General features: G+C 47.8%; 1 protein-coding gene across 2 annotated transcripts; it reads left to right on the top strand.

Annotated features, from left to right (window-relative positions):
• The first annotated feature begins 54 nt into the window (after positions 1 to 54).
• On the top strand, positions 55 to 14,847 carry CHCHD4 (coiled-coil-helix-coiled-coil-helix domain containing 4). 2 transcript variants are annotated; one of them, XM_036431256.2, is made up of 3 exons: positions 55 to 263; positions 8,832 to 8,930; positions 13,754 to 14,847. In XM_036431256.2, the coding sequence occupies exons 1-3, from the start codon at positions 242 to 244 to the stop codon at positions 14,056 to 14,058; spliced, it is 426 nt and encodes a 141-aa protein (XP_036287149.1). In that variant the 5' UTR covers positions 55 to 241; the 3' UTR covers positions 14,059 to 14,847. The 2 variants fall into 2 exon arrangements, with proteins under 2 accessions (XP_036287149.1, XP_036287147.1); XM_036431254.2 differs by lacking the exon at positions 55 to 263 and adding an exon at positions 8,444 to 8,637.
• The last annotated feature ends 294 nt before the right edge of the window (positions 14,848 to 15,141 follow it).

The raw sequence follows: 15,141 nt of genomic DNA on the forward strand, positions 1-15,141 counted from the left end.
CCGTGAGAGTGCCCGGCGGCGCGCGGCCTGCTGGATATTGTAGTTCCTGCTGAGGCGTCCCCTCCCCAGGCTGGGGCTGGAAAGGCGCGGAGGCAGGCGCGCGGCGGGCAGGCCTGGAGGGGGCGGGTTCACGTGGGCCTCGGAGCCTGCGGCCCTACCAGAGAAGAGGTCACGGCGTGAAGCCGCCGCTCCCGCTGCCGCCGCCGCTACCACCGCGAGGTCTGAGCGCTGGGCTGCAGCCATGGCCTACTGCCGGCAGGAAGGTAGGGGGGGTGAGCTGCCGAGGAGACCGGCCTACGAGGGCCTGCCGGGGTCTGCTGCCTCTGCGACCTCATTGCCGGTGCGGGCAACCCCGAGGCTGTCCGGGGTATCCTCCTCGGGACCTTTGGAGCTGGCGGGGCGGCCCCCGTTTTGCAGATGAGAAAATCAAGGCCGGGAGGAACGAGGCTGTTCCAAGGTCACACAGAGGCTCGAACCCGGACCTCAGAGGTGCCGGCTCGCGGGAGAGTTTATAAACTAGACCCCAGCGGGTAAGGGAAGCGCGGAGCACGTTTCCTCTTGGCTCGCGATTGGGAATTTATTGTCACACTTACTATCGTCGCTCTTACCACACACCACGTGTTCCCATTTGCACGCGCCTTGTAACTGTCCTGAAAAGTCATTCTGGTTATGTGTGATAGAGTGGTAGAAGTGCCGGCAACAAGAACATTTTTAAAATATACATTTTTACCGATTTTAGAGAGGAAGGGAGAAGGGGAGAGAGAGAGAGAGAGATAGAAACGTCAATGATGAGAGAGAAGCATTGATCCTCTGCCTCCTGCACGCCCCTACCAGGGACCGAGCCTGAAACCCGGCCTGTGCCCTTGAGCGGAATCAAACCCGAGACCCTTCAGTCAGTCCCGCAGGCCGATACTCTATCCACTGAGCTATACAGCTAGGACAACGAGAACTTTTTTTTTTTTTTTTTTTTTTAGTCCCAACTACTTATCAGGCTTTCTTCAAGGAGCTTTATGGGGTTTATCATTGATCTCGCAGCGACCTTTGTAAGTCAGGCTCAGTTAAGACTGAGAGTGACTTGGCTAAAGCCACGAAATGGGTAAGTCCTGGAGCTGGAGTTTAAGCCCTAGCAGTCTGGTTCCAGAACTGCACCATCCAATCTGGTGCCCAGTGGATTCCGGGGAGCCCTCTTCTGGAAGGATACTCCCACACCCCATCCATACACACACACACACACACACACACACACACACACGTTAGAGTTCCAAACATGTAAAATGAGAGGTTAAAAGAAGTGAGTCTTCATTCATTCAAGCAGATATTCATGAAGAACCTTCTGGATCCCAGGTGGTGGGGATGGTGGACACCTGAGAAGCTACAGAAAGAGTTGGAACTCACCTAGAAATTCTTTGGTGAATAAATAGTCCAGCTCCCTCAGTTTAATTCGGGGAATCTGGAGCCCAGAGAAGATGACCTACCCAAGGTCATAAATCAAGTTAGAGAAACAGTCTAAAATGTGAAGCCTTTTTCCTCACCCCACCTTGCTTCTAGATTCCTCCTCCTTTCCTGGGTCATAAAGCCATGATAGTCATTGATGTTGCTAATGAGAACACTTTAAATAGACGAGTGCTTAATTATGCTGTGGGTAAAAGTCCTCTGCTCTCACCACCCGTTAAACAGTGGGTCTCTGTTTCTTAATTTTCTTTCTCTGAATCTCTCTAGTAATTTGGAGCCTTAGGATATGATGGGGCTGGGCAGATTAAAACCCCTCCTGGCCCTGCAGGATTTCTAGGAATCACAGGTTATTTGGGAAGAGTTAAAGCTTTGATTCTTATTTTTTCTGAGTTCAGAGATCTCTTTTAGTTTAGGAATGAGAATTAAAAGCACTCTTATCTAGTGTTTATCTTATCCCTACCCACTGTCCCTAAATCCCCAACTTTCTGGTTTTTTTCTACCTACCAATTTTTTTTTTTTTTTAATGCTTCTCCTAGGACTTAGAAAAATGATCACAAACTCCTTGCCCTGCAAAGGCTTAAAAGCTAAGAGGATTTGATGGGCTATGTTTACCATATTCCCAAGATCTACAGTGTTTCCCAAACTTTTGACATATGTGTACCCTTCTATAATTTTTCGTAACGCTGAGTACCCCTCATACTCATGAGAACGTAGAATTAGGCACAGCTAAGCACGTTGCAGTGCAAATCCCCACCAAACTCTTCCCGTACCCCTGGGGGTACGCGTACCACACTTTGGGAAACACTGGCCTGGTCTATAAATGGGGTGCTCAAATGTTTATCGAATAAACTCATGCACATACCTGCACTCTGTTCTTATTGAATCACTTGCCTGTGCAATTTTACTTCGCCTCCCCGCCTCAGGTTAAAGGCCTTAGCTTGCATTCAGGGCATCCACAGCATGGCTCAGCCTTGCTCCCTGGCCTTGGGCTGCCCACTCTTGCCTGTTCCTTTCGTTAGTTTCCTTCTTTTCTAACACTAAGCCTGCCCTCTCCTGTTCAGTCAGCAAGCATTCACTGAGCCCCTGTGACTTGCCATCCACTTCACATTATCAGTGAGCACAGGTGACAAAACCTGCCTCCGTGGCCTGATGGACACTCCTGGGCTGGGTATGCTCAGATTCTGATGTAATGATCCAGTGCATAGGTGCTTAATGGTGATGATCTTACTGTCTTCCTGTCCCTCTGCTGCATGTCCTAATCCAGAGTTCAGTTTCTCCACTTCACTCTTTCAACAAATATTGATTACCCACCATGCTCTGGGCACTGTGCAGGCTCTTGGGGTACTGCAATGAACGGAAAAGACAAACCCTTGCCCCTAAGGAGCTGACATTTCCCTGAGGGAGATGGGTGGTAAATAAATACATAACATGTTAGGGGAGGACAAGTGCTTTGGAGAAAAATAAAGCAGGGTGACGGAGATGCGGAGTGCTCAGGGAAGGTGGCATCCTAGCAGGTGGCATGAAGACATGCGCGGGAAGTGCTAGTGGAGGAGAGGACAGCCTGTGCAGAGGCCCAGAGGGATGTGTGTGCTCTGCATCTTCAAGTAAATGCAAGAAGGTGCTGGAACGTGGGAGCAAGTAGTGGAAGATGAGGTCATGCCCTAACCGGTTTGGCTCAGTGGATAGAGCGTCGGCCTGCAGACTGAAAGGTCCCAGGTTCGGTTCCGGTCAAGGGCATGTTCCTTGGTTGCGGGCACATCCCCAGTAGGAGGTTGTACAAGAGGTAGCTGATTGATGTTTCTCTCTCATCACTGTTTCTAATTCTCTTTCCCTCTCCCTTCCTCTCTTTTAAAAAAAAAATCAATAAAATAAATTAAAAAAAGAAAGATGAGGTCATGTGAGGGATGCAGATCTTCCTAGACATATTGGTACTTAGAGCTAGAACCAGTCTCATTTGATGATGGAAGTGTGAGAGAAGACAGGAGTCAGGGTGGCTGTGCAGAGTAAAACTCCAGAGTTAGGGTGTCTTGGTATCCAGCTGCTCGACTAGTCCTTCCCTACTCAGCCCCTCTCCGAAGTCCTGCTCTCAGAGCCCCCTGGGGCCTTGGCTTCCCGCCCTTCCCAGGGTCCTGGAGTGGGCACTGATTTGCTTCTAGTTGGCTGCCTCTCCTTGTGAGCCTTGGGTCTAAAGCCTCCATTCATTGCTCCAGAGAGCGCTCTCTGTCAGCTTGTCCACGTCTAAAACTACTGACCTCTCTCGCCTCTGATTGCCTCTTTTCCTGGCCATTTTATCTTTGAAATTCGAGCGGGATTTCGGTTGAGAGCAGAAACTTGTTTCACTTTCTTTGTTTACCATGGTGGGTAGGCTGAGCTGGTGAAGAGCCTGTTTTCCTGAGTCCCCCAAGGAGGTGCCTGATTACCCCACTAGTTGGCATTCTCGGGACTGGTTCTAAGTTGGCATGCTTAGGCTTGGCTCTTTCTTTCACTGTTAGAACTGTTAGGAGTAAGTAAGCATCGTCCTGGCATTCACTTTTAAACATTCCAGGAAGCGAAAGGCCTGGGAGTATGTATATTTCTTATATAAATCACAGGATCACATCCATCCATCCAGCATAACCTCTCTAAGAGGGATGTCCAAGAAGATGCTTGCGAGGACTCAGCCCTGTGGGAGGGACCTGGAACAGTCCCGGTGGGACTGCTAGGCCTGGGACTCCCCTCCTGGCTGTGTGTCACAGCTACCTGGGAGCCAGGGAGCAATGTGAGCATGCCAGAGAGCTTAATTTAATGATGGGTGAGGCCTGGCCTCTGGACCCCATTATTGGTCTGGGTCTAGCTGAGGTCTTGGTAAACAAAACTGTCAGAGCTGAGCTGAGAAATTTGCCGTCAGCTTATTCTGCTTAGCATGCAGCATTTTTTGCAGGTTGCTTTCCAATGTTTTGAAAACGACAGGACCACCAGGGTCGTTAGTTAATGTGCCCTGGCTGCTTGGCCCAGATCCTTTCCCAGGCCACGTGGGAAGAGTCTTCTCTGGGATGAAATGTGAGGTGTGGAGGCGGAGACCAGCTCTGGGCACGGCAACCTCAGGAAGGCTGAAGTCCTGTCCCTGTGCACGCCGAGGGTCACCCCGTGTGGAAAGGATGGGACGCACCCAGGTGCCTTCCCTCTGTCCCTGCAACTGTCCTTTTCACTGGAAGTGTCCTGCTTCTTGCTGTCACCCCAAGCCTCCTTAAATGTAGCAGCCAAGCATGCTGCCGCCCCCAAATAAAAGCATGAAATAGTCAGAGAGCCCGTTTCTGCAGGCCTGGCCTCTGCTCCCGCAGTAGCTAATTCACCCCAGGCCCTGACAGAGGCTTGTCCGAGGGCACATTTGGATGGTGCCTGGAGAAGTCTTAAATGCCAGGCATCTCCCGTCCCTCACTGAGGGTCCCCTTATCCCAGATCTCCTGGGTCACGGTGGGGGGAGGAGGGGGGGGTTAGTTAGAGCTATAGAATTTGTCTTTCCCTTCAGCAGGTGGGTACCAGGAGCTTAGAAAAATCTTATTTATGCACTCAGCAAACATTCACTGACTTAACTCCAAGCTTCTTGGTCAGGAATTGGGTCAGTATTTATTGTGCAGAACATTTATTCTTGCCCAGAGCACACAGATCTCTCAGGATAGCATCCAGGTGATGCTGAGTCCTCAGTGTCAGGCTGTCATTATTACTCTTATGTTTGTGTGTTCTGGGGGCAGTGTAGGTGTGTGGAAAGGATCTCCATTGTGTGGCCTTTGGAGTCTCAGAACTGGATTCAAATTCCAGCCCTGTGTGAACAAATCACTTCCCACCTTAAAATGGGGCTCCCGCCCCAGCCTGTATGGCCCAGTGGATAGAGCGTCAGCCTACAGGCTGAAGGGTCTGGGTAGATTCTGGTCAAGGGCACAGTAGGGGGTGTGCAGGAGGCAGCTGATCAATGATTCTCCCTCATCATTGATGTTTCTCAACCTCTTCCTTCCTCTCTGAAATCAATAAAAATATATTGTGTTTTGTTTAATTTTTAAGTGGGGCTCCTGCTGTCTCCTCTGAGGGTAATGACAAGATGGCAGGAGCTAGCTGATATGCAAGACCCAGAGGGGCCAGCCCTCCAGGGACTGCAGGGCCAACTGATGACGATGCAGCGTGTGTGGCTCTAAGGAGAAGGTAGGGGTGTCGAACTCAATCAGAGAAGGGGCCAAAATCTAAAATCCAGCCTAAATCGCGGGCCAAATGGTTTACTGAACAGTCATAAACTGTCATTGTGATGGAAACGCAGCGGAGTGCAGTGATGACAGCGCGGTGCGGGCCACATTGCAAGGCCTGGCGGGACGGATTTGGCCCGCGGGCCTTGTGTTTGACACATGTGCTCTAAGGAGAAGGTGCTCCCCACTCACCGTGGGAATACGGAGAGAGGCCTGCCGTGTACTTAGCCGACGGCCACAGGTTTTAGGAAATGAAGCCAAGTGCCAGCAGCTACAAGGCGTAGAGGAGGGAGTCCAGCAGGTGAGGTCCCTGCCTTGCTGGTTGATTTTGAGTCACCTCTCCGGGCTTTGCCTTTTATGCTGTAAAATCAGGGCCATAAAACTTTATAGGTTCACCGAAAGGTTAGTTGAAGTGAGCATGGAATACACCCATCCTGGTTCCTTCAACGCTGATTCCCTTTTCTGTGCTTCCCATGAGGAGAACCCCGTATAAAATGCATTTGACCCGGCCGGTGTAGCTCAGCAGTTGAGCATACACTCAGGAAACGAGGCCGCCGGTTCGAAGTCAGGGCACATGTCCCGATTGTGGGCTCAATCCCCTGTGGGGGGGGGTGCGGGGAGGGCAACTGATCGATGATGTTTCTCTCTCATCCATGTTTCTCTCTGTGTATCCCTTCCCTTTCTCGCTCTAAAAATCAATTTAAAAAGGTTTTTTTCTTTTATTTTTTTTTAAATATATTTTATTGATTTTTTACAGAGAGGAAGGGAGAGAGATAGAGAGCTAGAAACGTCGATGAGAGAGAAACATCGGCCAGCTGCCTCTTGCACACCCCCTACCGGGGATGTGCCCGCAACCAATGTACATGCCCTTGACCGGAATCGAACCTGGGACCTTTCAGTCCGCAGACTGACACTCTACCACTGAGCCAAACTGGCTTTGGCTTCTCTTTTTTTTTTTTTTTTTTTTTTTTTTACTGCATTTGGCTCCTACCAGTTTGCTTTCCTGGAAGCTCAGGCCCTCTGACAGCCAGGTTCATGGGGCTAGGGGTTCTGACTAAGGTGTCTTCCTGATCTGGTTTTGGTTTTTGGAGAGCATCAGTCTGGCTCTGCTGCCTATCCTGTTATGTTTGGGTTGGGTGATGGTTCTACAAAAAACAAGCCGCAGGTTGTCACAAATGTGTGTGTCAATTAGATGCCTCAGCCCAACAGTTTAATATAAGCAGGTGAACCTCCTTCGCTGTAAGTCTGGGTGTGATCACCTGCCTCTTAGCTGAGCCCTGGGGCGGGCCCTTTAAAAATAGTTTCTCAGCCTGGCACATGTGGCTCAGTGGTTGAGCACTGACCCATGAACCAGGCGGTCACAGTCTCATTCTGGGTCAGAGCACATGCCCAGGTTGCAGGTTCAATCCCTAGTAGGGGGGCGTACAGAAGCCAGCCGATCAATGATGCTCTGACATCGTTGATGTTTTTCTCTCTGTCTCTCCCTCTCCCTTCCTCTGAAATCAATTAAAAATGTTTTTTTTCCTAAGTTTTTTTTGTTTGTTTGTTTGTTTTTAAGACTAGTTTCTCAGATCACTATAATCTTAAGGGTCTCGGGACATGAGTGAGCCCTGTTTGTTTTCGAAGTTAAATGTTGGAGGGCTCATCTCTCAAGTGTGTGTCTTAAAAGCTGGGATGCTCAGAGTGGGGTTCCATCCCTTCGCTCCTCCAGGAGAAACTGAGTTTTGAGTTCTCCCTGTTGTGGGTCACTGTGATGGAGGCAGGACTTATGGCGAGACTGTGTCCAAGCCTCTCTGCCTCTCCTGCTCACTTAGATGTAGTTTTCTTCTCTTTGCCCAATGTGCAGTTGTCACCAGCCAGCCTAAGTTTTTGGGTGTGTGTTTATTTTAGTATATATTTTTTTAAATATATTTTATTGATTTTGTACAGAGAGGAAGGGAGAGAGATAGAGAGTTAGAAACATCGATGAGAGAGAGTCATCGATCAGTTGCCTCTTGCACACCCCCTACTGGGGATATGCCCGCAACCAAGGTACATGCCCTTGACCGGAATCGAACCCGGGTCCCTTCAGTCCCCAAGCCGATGCTCTATCCATTGAGCCAAACTGGTCCCGGCTATTTTAGTATATTTTTATTGAAAATACATTTCTTTTTTTTTTTTTTTCTTTTCTTTTCTTTTTTTTCAGAGAGGAAGGGAGAGAGAGATAGAAACGTCAATGATGAGAGAAAATCATTGATCAGCTGCCTCCTGCACACCCCCTACTGGGGATCGAGCCCGCAACCCAGCATGTGCCCTTGACCGGAATCGAGCCTTTAGTCCGCAGGCCGACACTCCATCTACTGAGCCAAACTGGCTAGGCCAGCCTAGGTTTGTTTTTGTTTACCAGCCTAGGTTTTTTAAGAAGGAAATTGTTTCACATGAACCTGTAGATTCAGTTTGTCCATGGGGGAAGGAGAGTTCAGACTCTTTCTATATCATCATCTTGAGCCCTCTTCTTTTTCTTTGGCTTTTTTTCTGTCCCTCGTGCTCCACCCACTCACACCTCACACCCCAGCACAGAGACAGCAGCTTGTGTGTCAGGTGGGGGTGCCCAGCAGCAGGCACTCCCAGCATCCCTGGGCTAGTAAGCCGTCATCATGCCGCAGTATTATCTGAGTCCCGACTGCTCACAGGTCCCTGCTCGGTCTGGGAGGAGAGGGAAATGCTATTTAGATGTGGACAACATGGAAGTAGAGGAGGGCTCACAGGCTGATGGGAAATAACATGGACAGTTAGACTGCTCCTTTCTTGACGGGAAGAAGAAAGATGTGTTGCATCACTGGAATGTCAGCCAATTTGGGGACTAAAAGCAGCTGCATTTGGTAGGATTGGGCCATCTCCTCTCCCACGTGGAGGATACCTATGGTGGACAGGGTTTGCTATCGTCGTCCTCACCCCCAAGACCTTGGTGGAGTTTTCGTTCCAGCCTCCGGTGCTCAGTAAAAGCAGCTGCTAAACCGGCATCATGCAGCCAGTGTCTCAGCCCAGGGAGACAGTTCTATGGTCACCTGACTTTAGGGTTTCACTTGGGACCTTCTTCAAACATGGTGTGCTTGCCTGTTTTGGATGTAGGGCTGATTTCCCTGCTCTTGAGTGAAAGTTTCTTCTCTGCCCTCCGAACACTAGGGAAGGATCGAATTATATTTGTGACCAAAGAAGACCATGAAACTCCAAGCAATGCAGAGCTGGTGGCTGACGACCCCAATGATCCATACGAGGAGCATGGTGAGTGGCGTGGGCCCCCCACCCCACCCCACCCCGGGGACCCAGGGACGTGTACTGAGGGAAAAGTTCACTGTTTAAAAATGTTCTCCCATTTTGCCCCAGCCACGGCAGATATGCATCTCAGCCATTGACCATCTCTCAGGACAGTGGGTTCATCTCCCTCAGAATTGTAAGGGGCTGTTTGGGCCCTTGTTCTGATGCACTTCCCTGGCCATTAGGCTAAAATCTAAGGTTTTTCTCCTTACTGAAGTCTTCTGCCTCTTTTTCTTAGTTTTTGCATTGGCTTAAGCTGCTAGTTGGATGCTTCCCAGTGACTGTGTTTGGGGGAAGGTGTCAGTGGGTTTCAGCAGTTCCAGGTAGGTTAAGGTGACAGAATCCCCCTGCTCAAACAAGTTCCCACGCTGAATTCTGCCGCATCTGCAGACTGTTAGCAAGCAGGTACCTGCCGGTAATAGCCACATACCTTGTTCTGTGAGGTACTTTCTCCGTGTGGGTTCCCCAGCAAGCACCTTGCCAGAACAGCTCACTTGAGATAGAGGGGCAGTGTTCTAGCAGCAGGACTCAGCTCACTAGTTACACACAACTCAGTTAATGGTCACTTGGGCATCACTCCAAAGACTCTCTAGGTAGGACTTAGCCAGCCTGTGTAAAGCAGCTGTGTAGGGGCAATATTCCTACATAGTCCAAGTTTCATAAACAGTACTCACTCTACCAATCTAAAGCCTTTTCTGACATCCCGGGTGATAACAAACAAGCCTTTAGTTTTGATTGGTGATACATATGGTTGAAAGAGCTTGAAGGAGCTGCCTGAAGAGTAGGGGCTGCTAGTTGGAATTTTTCAGCTGCTAAGAATAAAGTGTATGTTCTTAGGTAGGACACTGTTTACTGCCCTGGCTGCTCCTTGGGATTAGAGGAAAGCTCAGTAGGCGTTATCTGGCACCTTAAGGGGACAGTGGGAAGTGCAAACATACAAAGTGTTAGATTTCTGAGAATCTCAGCTATAGGAGTAATCTTAAGTCATCCCATATAATAAAGCGGGATATGCAAATTAACCGTCACACCATAATAAATGGCTGCACCAACAGCAGAGGCAGGGATTCCATAAACAAGATGGCTGTGTCGCTGCCCTACCCCCTGCCCCACCACTCCCACGGCCTGATGGGCTTGATAGGGGACCTTAGGCTGCAGCCTACCCCTGCCCAGCAGGGTTTGACAGGGACCTCAAGGCGTGCCCCTGGCCCAGGCTGGGGGACCTCAGGCTATGCCCCCTGCCCTGACGTGGGGCCAGGTGACCCCTGAGGCCACACCCCCCACCCAGTGGGGCTTAAATGGGGGTGGAGCCAGCTGGGGCTGGATCTAGCCCAATGTGAGTGGGACAGGCTGAGTCTGAGTCTCACACGATTTCGAAGCTCATGTGGGTGGGCGGGGACTTGGCTCTGGTTCCCATGGTTCACCCCAGACTCTGACATAAGGAAGATTTTAATATACATTTTACTAATTTTCTCTCATCTCTGACACTTCTGTTATAGAGAGTGGGACCAAATAGCACTATTAAAATATTTCTTCTAATTAATTCCCTTTTAATGTGCACAAATTTCGTGCACCGGGTCACTAGTACTTTTACAGAGAAAAGTAAATCACACATAAATTCTAGTCCTTTGCCTATCTTTAGATCCATATTAGTTAAGTATGTTTCTTTAATTGATTGAGACTCTGTGAGGCCTGCAGGATAAATCAGGTTTTGTTTTGTCTGCCTCAGTGTTTTTATAAAAACTGAATGTGTCTGTCTGTAGATTGTGCATTCCCCTATTTCCTGAACTATTACTTTTAATGTTAGCATTATGATATATTTCTTCACCATACACTTGTTTTTTTTCCTCCTACCTGCTTGTCATGTACAGTATACCTACTTGAACACTATACGTATTTGCCTTTGCAACCCCTTGTGAATAATTGTGTGAGGAGGTATATAAAACAGCACTCTGGGACCCAGATTCTGAGTTCTCAGTTGCAAAAAACATGCTGCATCTGCGCTTAATTTAATATGTGATGTTTTTTTACAGTGTTTCCCTGAAGTGCATATTGGCTTCATAGTGCCCTCTGTGAAGAACTAATGCGTTCTAGCTCAATCCTCTGATAAACAGTGGTATAAGGACTGTTCAGACCTCATTATTACTTAATTTTTTTAAAGAATAGTAATAGTCCTTTTTTAAGTTAACTAGAGAGAAAGAGAGGAAAGGAGACAGAGAAATATCAATTTGTTGTACCACTTATCTATGCATTCATTGGTTGTTTCTTGTATGTGCCCTGACCAGGGATCAAACCCACAGCCATGGCATATCGAGACGACACCCTAACCAAACGAGCTAACCAGCCAGGGCCTGAACTGTTACTTTTTTTTTTTTTTTTTTTTTTTTTTAATATATTTTTATTGATATCAGAGAGGGAGAGAGAGAGAAACACAATGATGAAAGAAAATCATCGATCGCTGCCTCCTGCACACTCACACGGGATCGAGCCTACAACCCGGGCATGTGCCCTGAACAGGAATCAAACCCTGACCTGGTTCATAGGTTGACACTCAACCATTGAGCTATACCAGTGGGGCTGACCTATTACTTTTTTTTTTTTTTTTAATATATTTTATTGATTTTTTACAGAGAGGAATAGAGAGTTAGAAACATCAATGAGAGAGAAACATCGATCAGCTGCCTCCTGCACTCCCCCCACTGAGAATGCGCCCGCAACCAAGATACATGCCCTTGACCGGAATCGAACCTGGGACCCCCCAGTCCGCAGGCCGACACTCCATCCACTGAACCAAACCGGCTTCGGCTGAACTACTACTTTTTTTTTTTTTAATATATTTTTTATTGATTTTTTTACAGAGAGAAAGGGAGAGGGACAGAGAGCTGGAAACATCAATGAGATAGAAACATCGACCAGTTGCCCCCTGCACACCTCCCACTGGGGATGTGCCCACAACCAATGTATATACCCCCAACCGGAATCGAACCTGGGACCCCTCAGTTTGCAGATCGATGCTCTATCCACTGAGCCAAACCGGTTTTGGCTGAACTATTACTTTTAATGTTAGCATTATGATATGTTTCTTTTATAAACTGTTTGTGCAGGTGTGTTAGCATTGTTGAGCATCCAGGGGGCAGCATTTGTATATGCTTCCAGTGCTGACATGTGGAGCAAAGAGCATGGGCTCTGGGACTCTAAAGGGCCCTCGTTGTAGTCCTGATTTAGACTCCACTGAACCCCAGAAACCTCATGTGTAAAGAATTATAAACACCTCCCAAAGGATTAAGTGATTTACCACATACAACTTCATGCACAAAAATGTGCATTGCAGCTGTCGTTGGTGCCAGTGGTGAACTGCCTGCCAGTCTCATTGCCATCCCTACTGTTAGCCTGTTTACTACCGTGTTTCTCCGAAAATAAGACATCCTCAGAAAATAAGACCTAGCGCAACTTTGGGAGAAAAAATTAATATAAGACACTGTCTTATTTTCGGGTAAACAGGGTAGTGAGGAGCCACTGCAGCAGATTTGTTGATCACTGAAGTTTCTAAGGTAGAATTAAGAGACAGGGTCCAGCTTGGGCCTACGACTTCGGACACTAGCTCAGAGCACCAGCTAGTGGTATCAGACCTGAGTATTTCCCTGGAGTGAAAAATCATGGTGATTTCACTGGGTACTTAAGAGTCTTTTTTTTAAAAAAAAAAAAAAAATAATATATCTTTATTAATTTCAGAGAAGGGGAGACAGATAGATATATCAATGATGAGAATCATCGATCAGCTGCCTCCCACACACCTCCTACTGCGGATTGAGAGCACAGCCCGGCATGTGCCCTGACTGGGAATCGAACCGTGACCTCCTGGTTCATAGGTCAACGCTCAACCATTGAGCCACCCCAGCTGAGCAAGTCTTTCTTAAAGAGTGCTCTCAGTCTCTGTAGTCAACTTATCTAAGAGAATTCTATATGAATCATATTTCTGTCCATGTCTGTCACAAAGCTGAAGTTAAGCCATCATCTTGAAAGCATTTTGGAAAACTAGGAAATACTACTTAGATGTGGACAAAGTTCAAAGAGAAGAAAAAATGTAAAGTTAAAAAGTTAAGTGAAAATCTGTCTGAAACCTCAAACTCTCTCCAACACATATACAATGCAATAATTTGGTTAATGTAATTACTCTCCCTCTAAGCTTCTCGTTTTTATAAGAATGGAGTCACACCTCTTTGGTATGCCACTAGCCTTTTCCTTGTAAAACATATCTTGGACATCTTCCCAGTCAGCACAGAAGGATCAGACTTTGGTTTTTACCAGTCCCCACACTGTGTGTGACTTCCGAGAGCAGCCACAGAGCCAGGGGGGCTGGAGGAGCAGCACCCGTGTGCGGGGAGCAGAGATTGGAAGGAGAAGGTCAGCTTTGGCCTCGGTGTGTTAAAGTGTGTATGTTTCCAAAGGTCCCCATTAACCATCGGGTGATGGCTTCTACTTTGGACTAAATGGATTCCAGTCGGCAGTTCTTAGAGCACAGCCACTGTATGGGGCGGGGCTTAGATATAGGTTAGGGTTACATGTGGAGAAAGTAGCCGATGGTGGCTTTTTTCCAGCTGAGCCAGGATGGCTGGATTTGCCCCAGGCATTTGCACCTGTTATAAGAGGTAGGTCCACAGGCAAGTGCCTGCCAGGCAACCGTTCATACTGTTCAGCTCTTAAGTGGCCTGGGAGGACAGGACTTGGTTTTGTTTGTTCTGAAACCTTCAAGAGGATCTCTCACCTTCTCCTTACCCGCCTTCCTGTTCCAGGATTGATCCTGCCCAACGGAGAAATTAACTGGAACTGCCCGTGCCTTGGGGGCATGGCTAGTGGCCCCTGTGGGGAACAATTCAAGTCAGCCTTTTCCTGCTTCCACTACAGCACGGAGGATCTCAAGGGATCAGACTGTGTAGACCAGTTCCGGGCCATGCAGGAATGCATGCAGAAGTACCCAGACCTCTATCCCCAGGATGAGGAGGAGGAGGAGGAGGAAGAGAAGAAGCCAGCAGAACGTTTAGAAAAGGCAGCTCCCGCCGAGGCCACCGCAGCCAAAGAAGAGAAGGGGTCAAGCTAATGAAGGCTGTGCCGCAGCCCTGGCTCCGGGCCTTCCGCTCAGAGTGACGTGAACCTTCTGCAAACGCCTTTTGGTCACTCTCCATGAGTCTTTCCCTCTATGGTTCTGTGCACTGTAATGTACAAAATAACTTATTTTGATGATCGGGGGTTTGGGCCCCTTGACATATACACTGAAAAACATGGGTAATCTGTCTGTGTTTCTCACATAACTCTACCAGTGACTGTGGCTACTGCTTTCGAGTTCTCCTCTGAGATTACCTCTAAGTTTGCCACTTTGAAATAATGTGCTGGATACTCTCAGCAACTAAAAATCATTATCTAGGAGTGTCTCTTGCGAGTGAGCTGATTTATTCTGATTCATTATCTCCCTTTTGGTAGATTTTACACCCGTTTGGGAAATGAAATAGAAATAAAAAAAACATCTTCCTTTAAACATGCTGGAATGGGGCCATTCCTAATACAAGAGGCCAGATAATCAGATGCTTATCTTGTGTATAGGAGGTATTATGCTTCATTTCTGATACATTTTGGTTTTCCTTTTTTATATTGAGCCCCAGGGTTTTCTTTCTAGAGAGTGGAGCTTTGGACCCCCCGGCTCACAGACTCTTTCTAAAAAGAAGAAGCTGGTTTTGCTGTTCTTGTTATTCCAGAAGCACTGGTTGGGGCCTGTGTTCGCACTGGCTCTGGCTCTGTTCAGATGCAATATTCTTGAGAGATGGGGACCTACTTGTTACCAAAGTAGCGACCAAGAAGGAAACATGAATTAAAAAGAGAGCACGGTTTTACCTGATTTTGAATGTGTTCTTTTTTTTTCCTGGTTGAACATGTTTTTGATGTAGGGAAATATAAATTATGAAAAGTTCAATTGAAACTGCTCCTTGACCAAATTTTATATGTTGGTATTCATATCAAGCAGTTTTTGTCTGTGAACAGATGCCTTCCTAATCCATTAGGTGGAGTGGGCTCTTCCCATTTGAAGATAAGGAACTAAAGTAAGGTGACCAGACATCCCACTTTTGGCGGGACAGTCCCGATTTTTAACAATTTGTCCCACGTCCCTCAGTTTTTTAAAACGCCGCGG

Source organism: Pipistrellus kuhlii, unplaced genomic scaffold (genome assembly GCF_014108245.1).
Source record: "Pipistrellus kuhlii isolate mPipKuh1 unplaced genomic scaffold, mPipKuh1.p scaffold_m20_p_11, whole genome shotgun sequence".
Taxonomy (NCBI): domain Eukaryota; kingdom Metazoa; phylum Chordata; class Mammalia; order Chiroptera; family Vespertilionidae; genus Pipistrellus; species Pipistrellus kuhlii.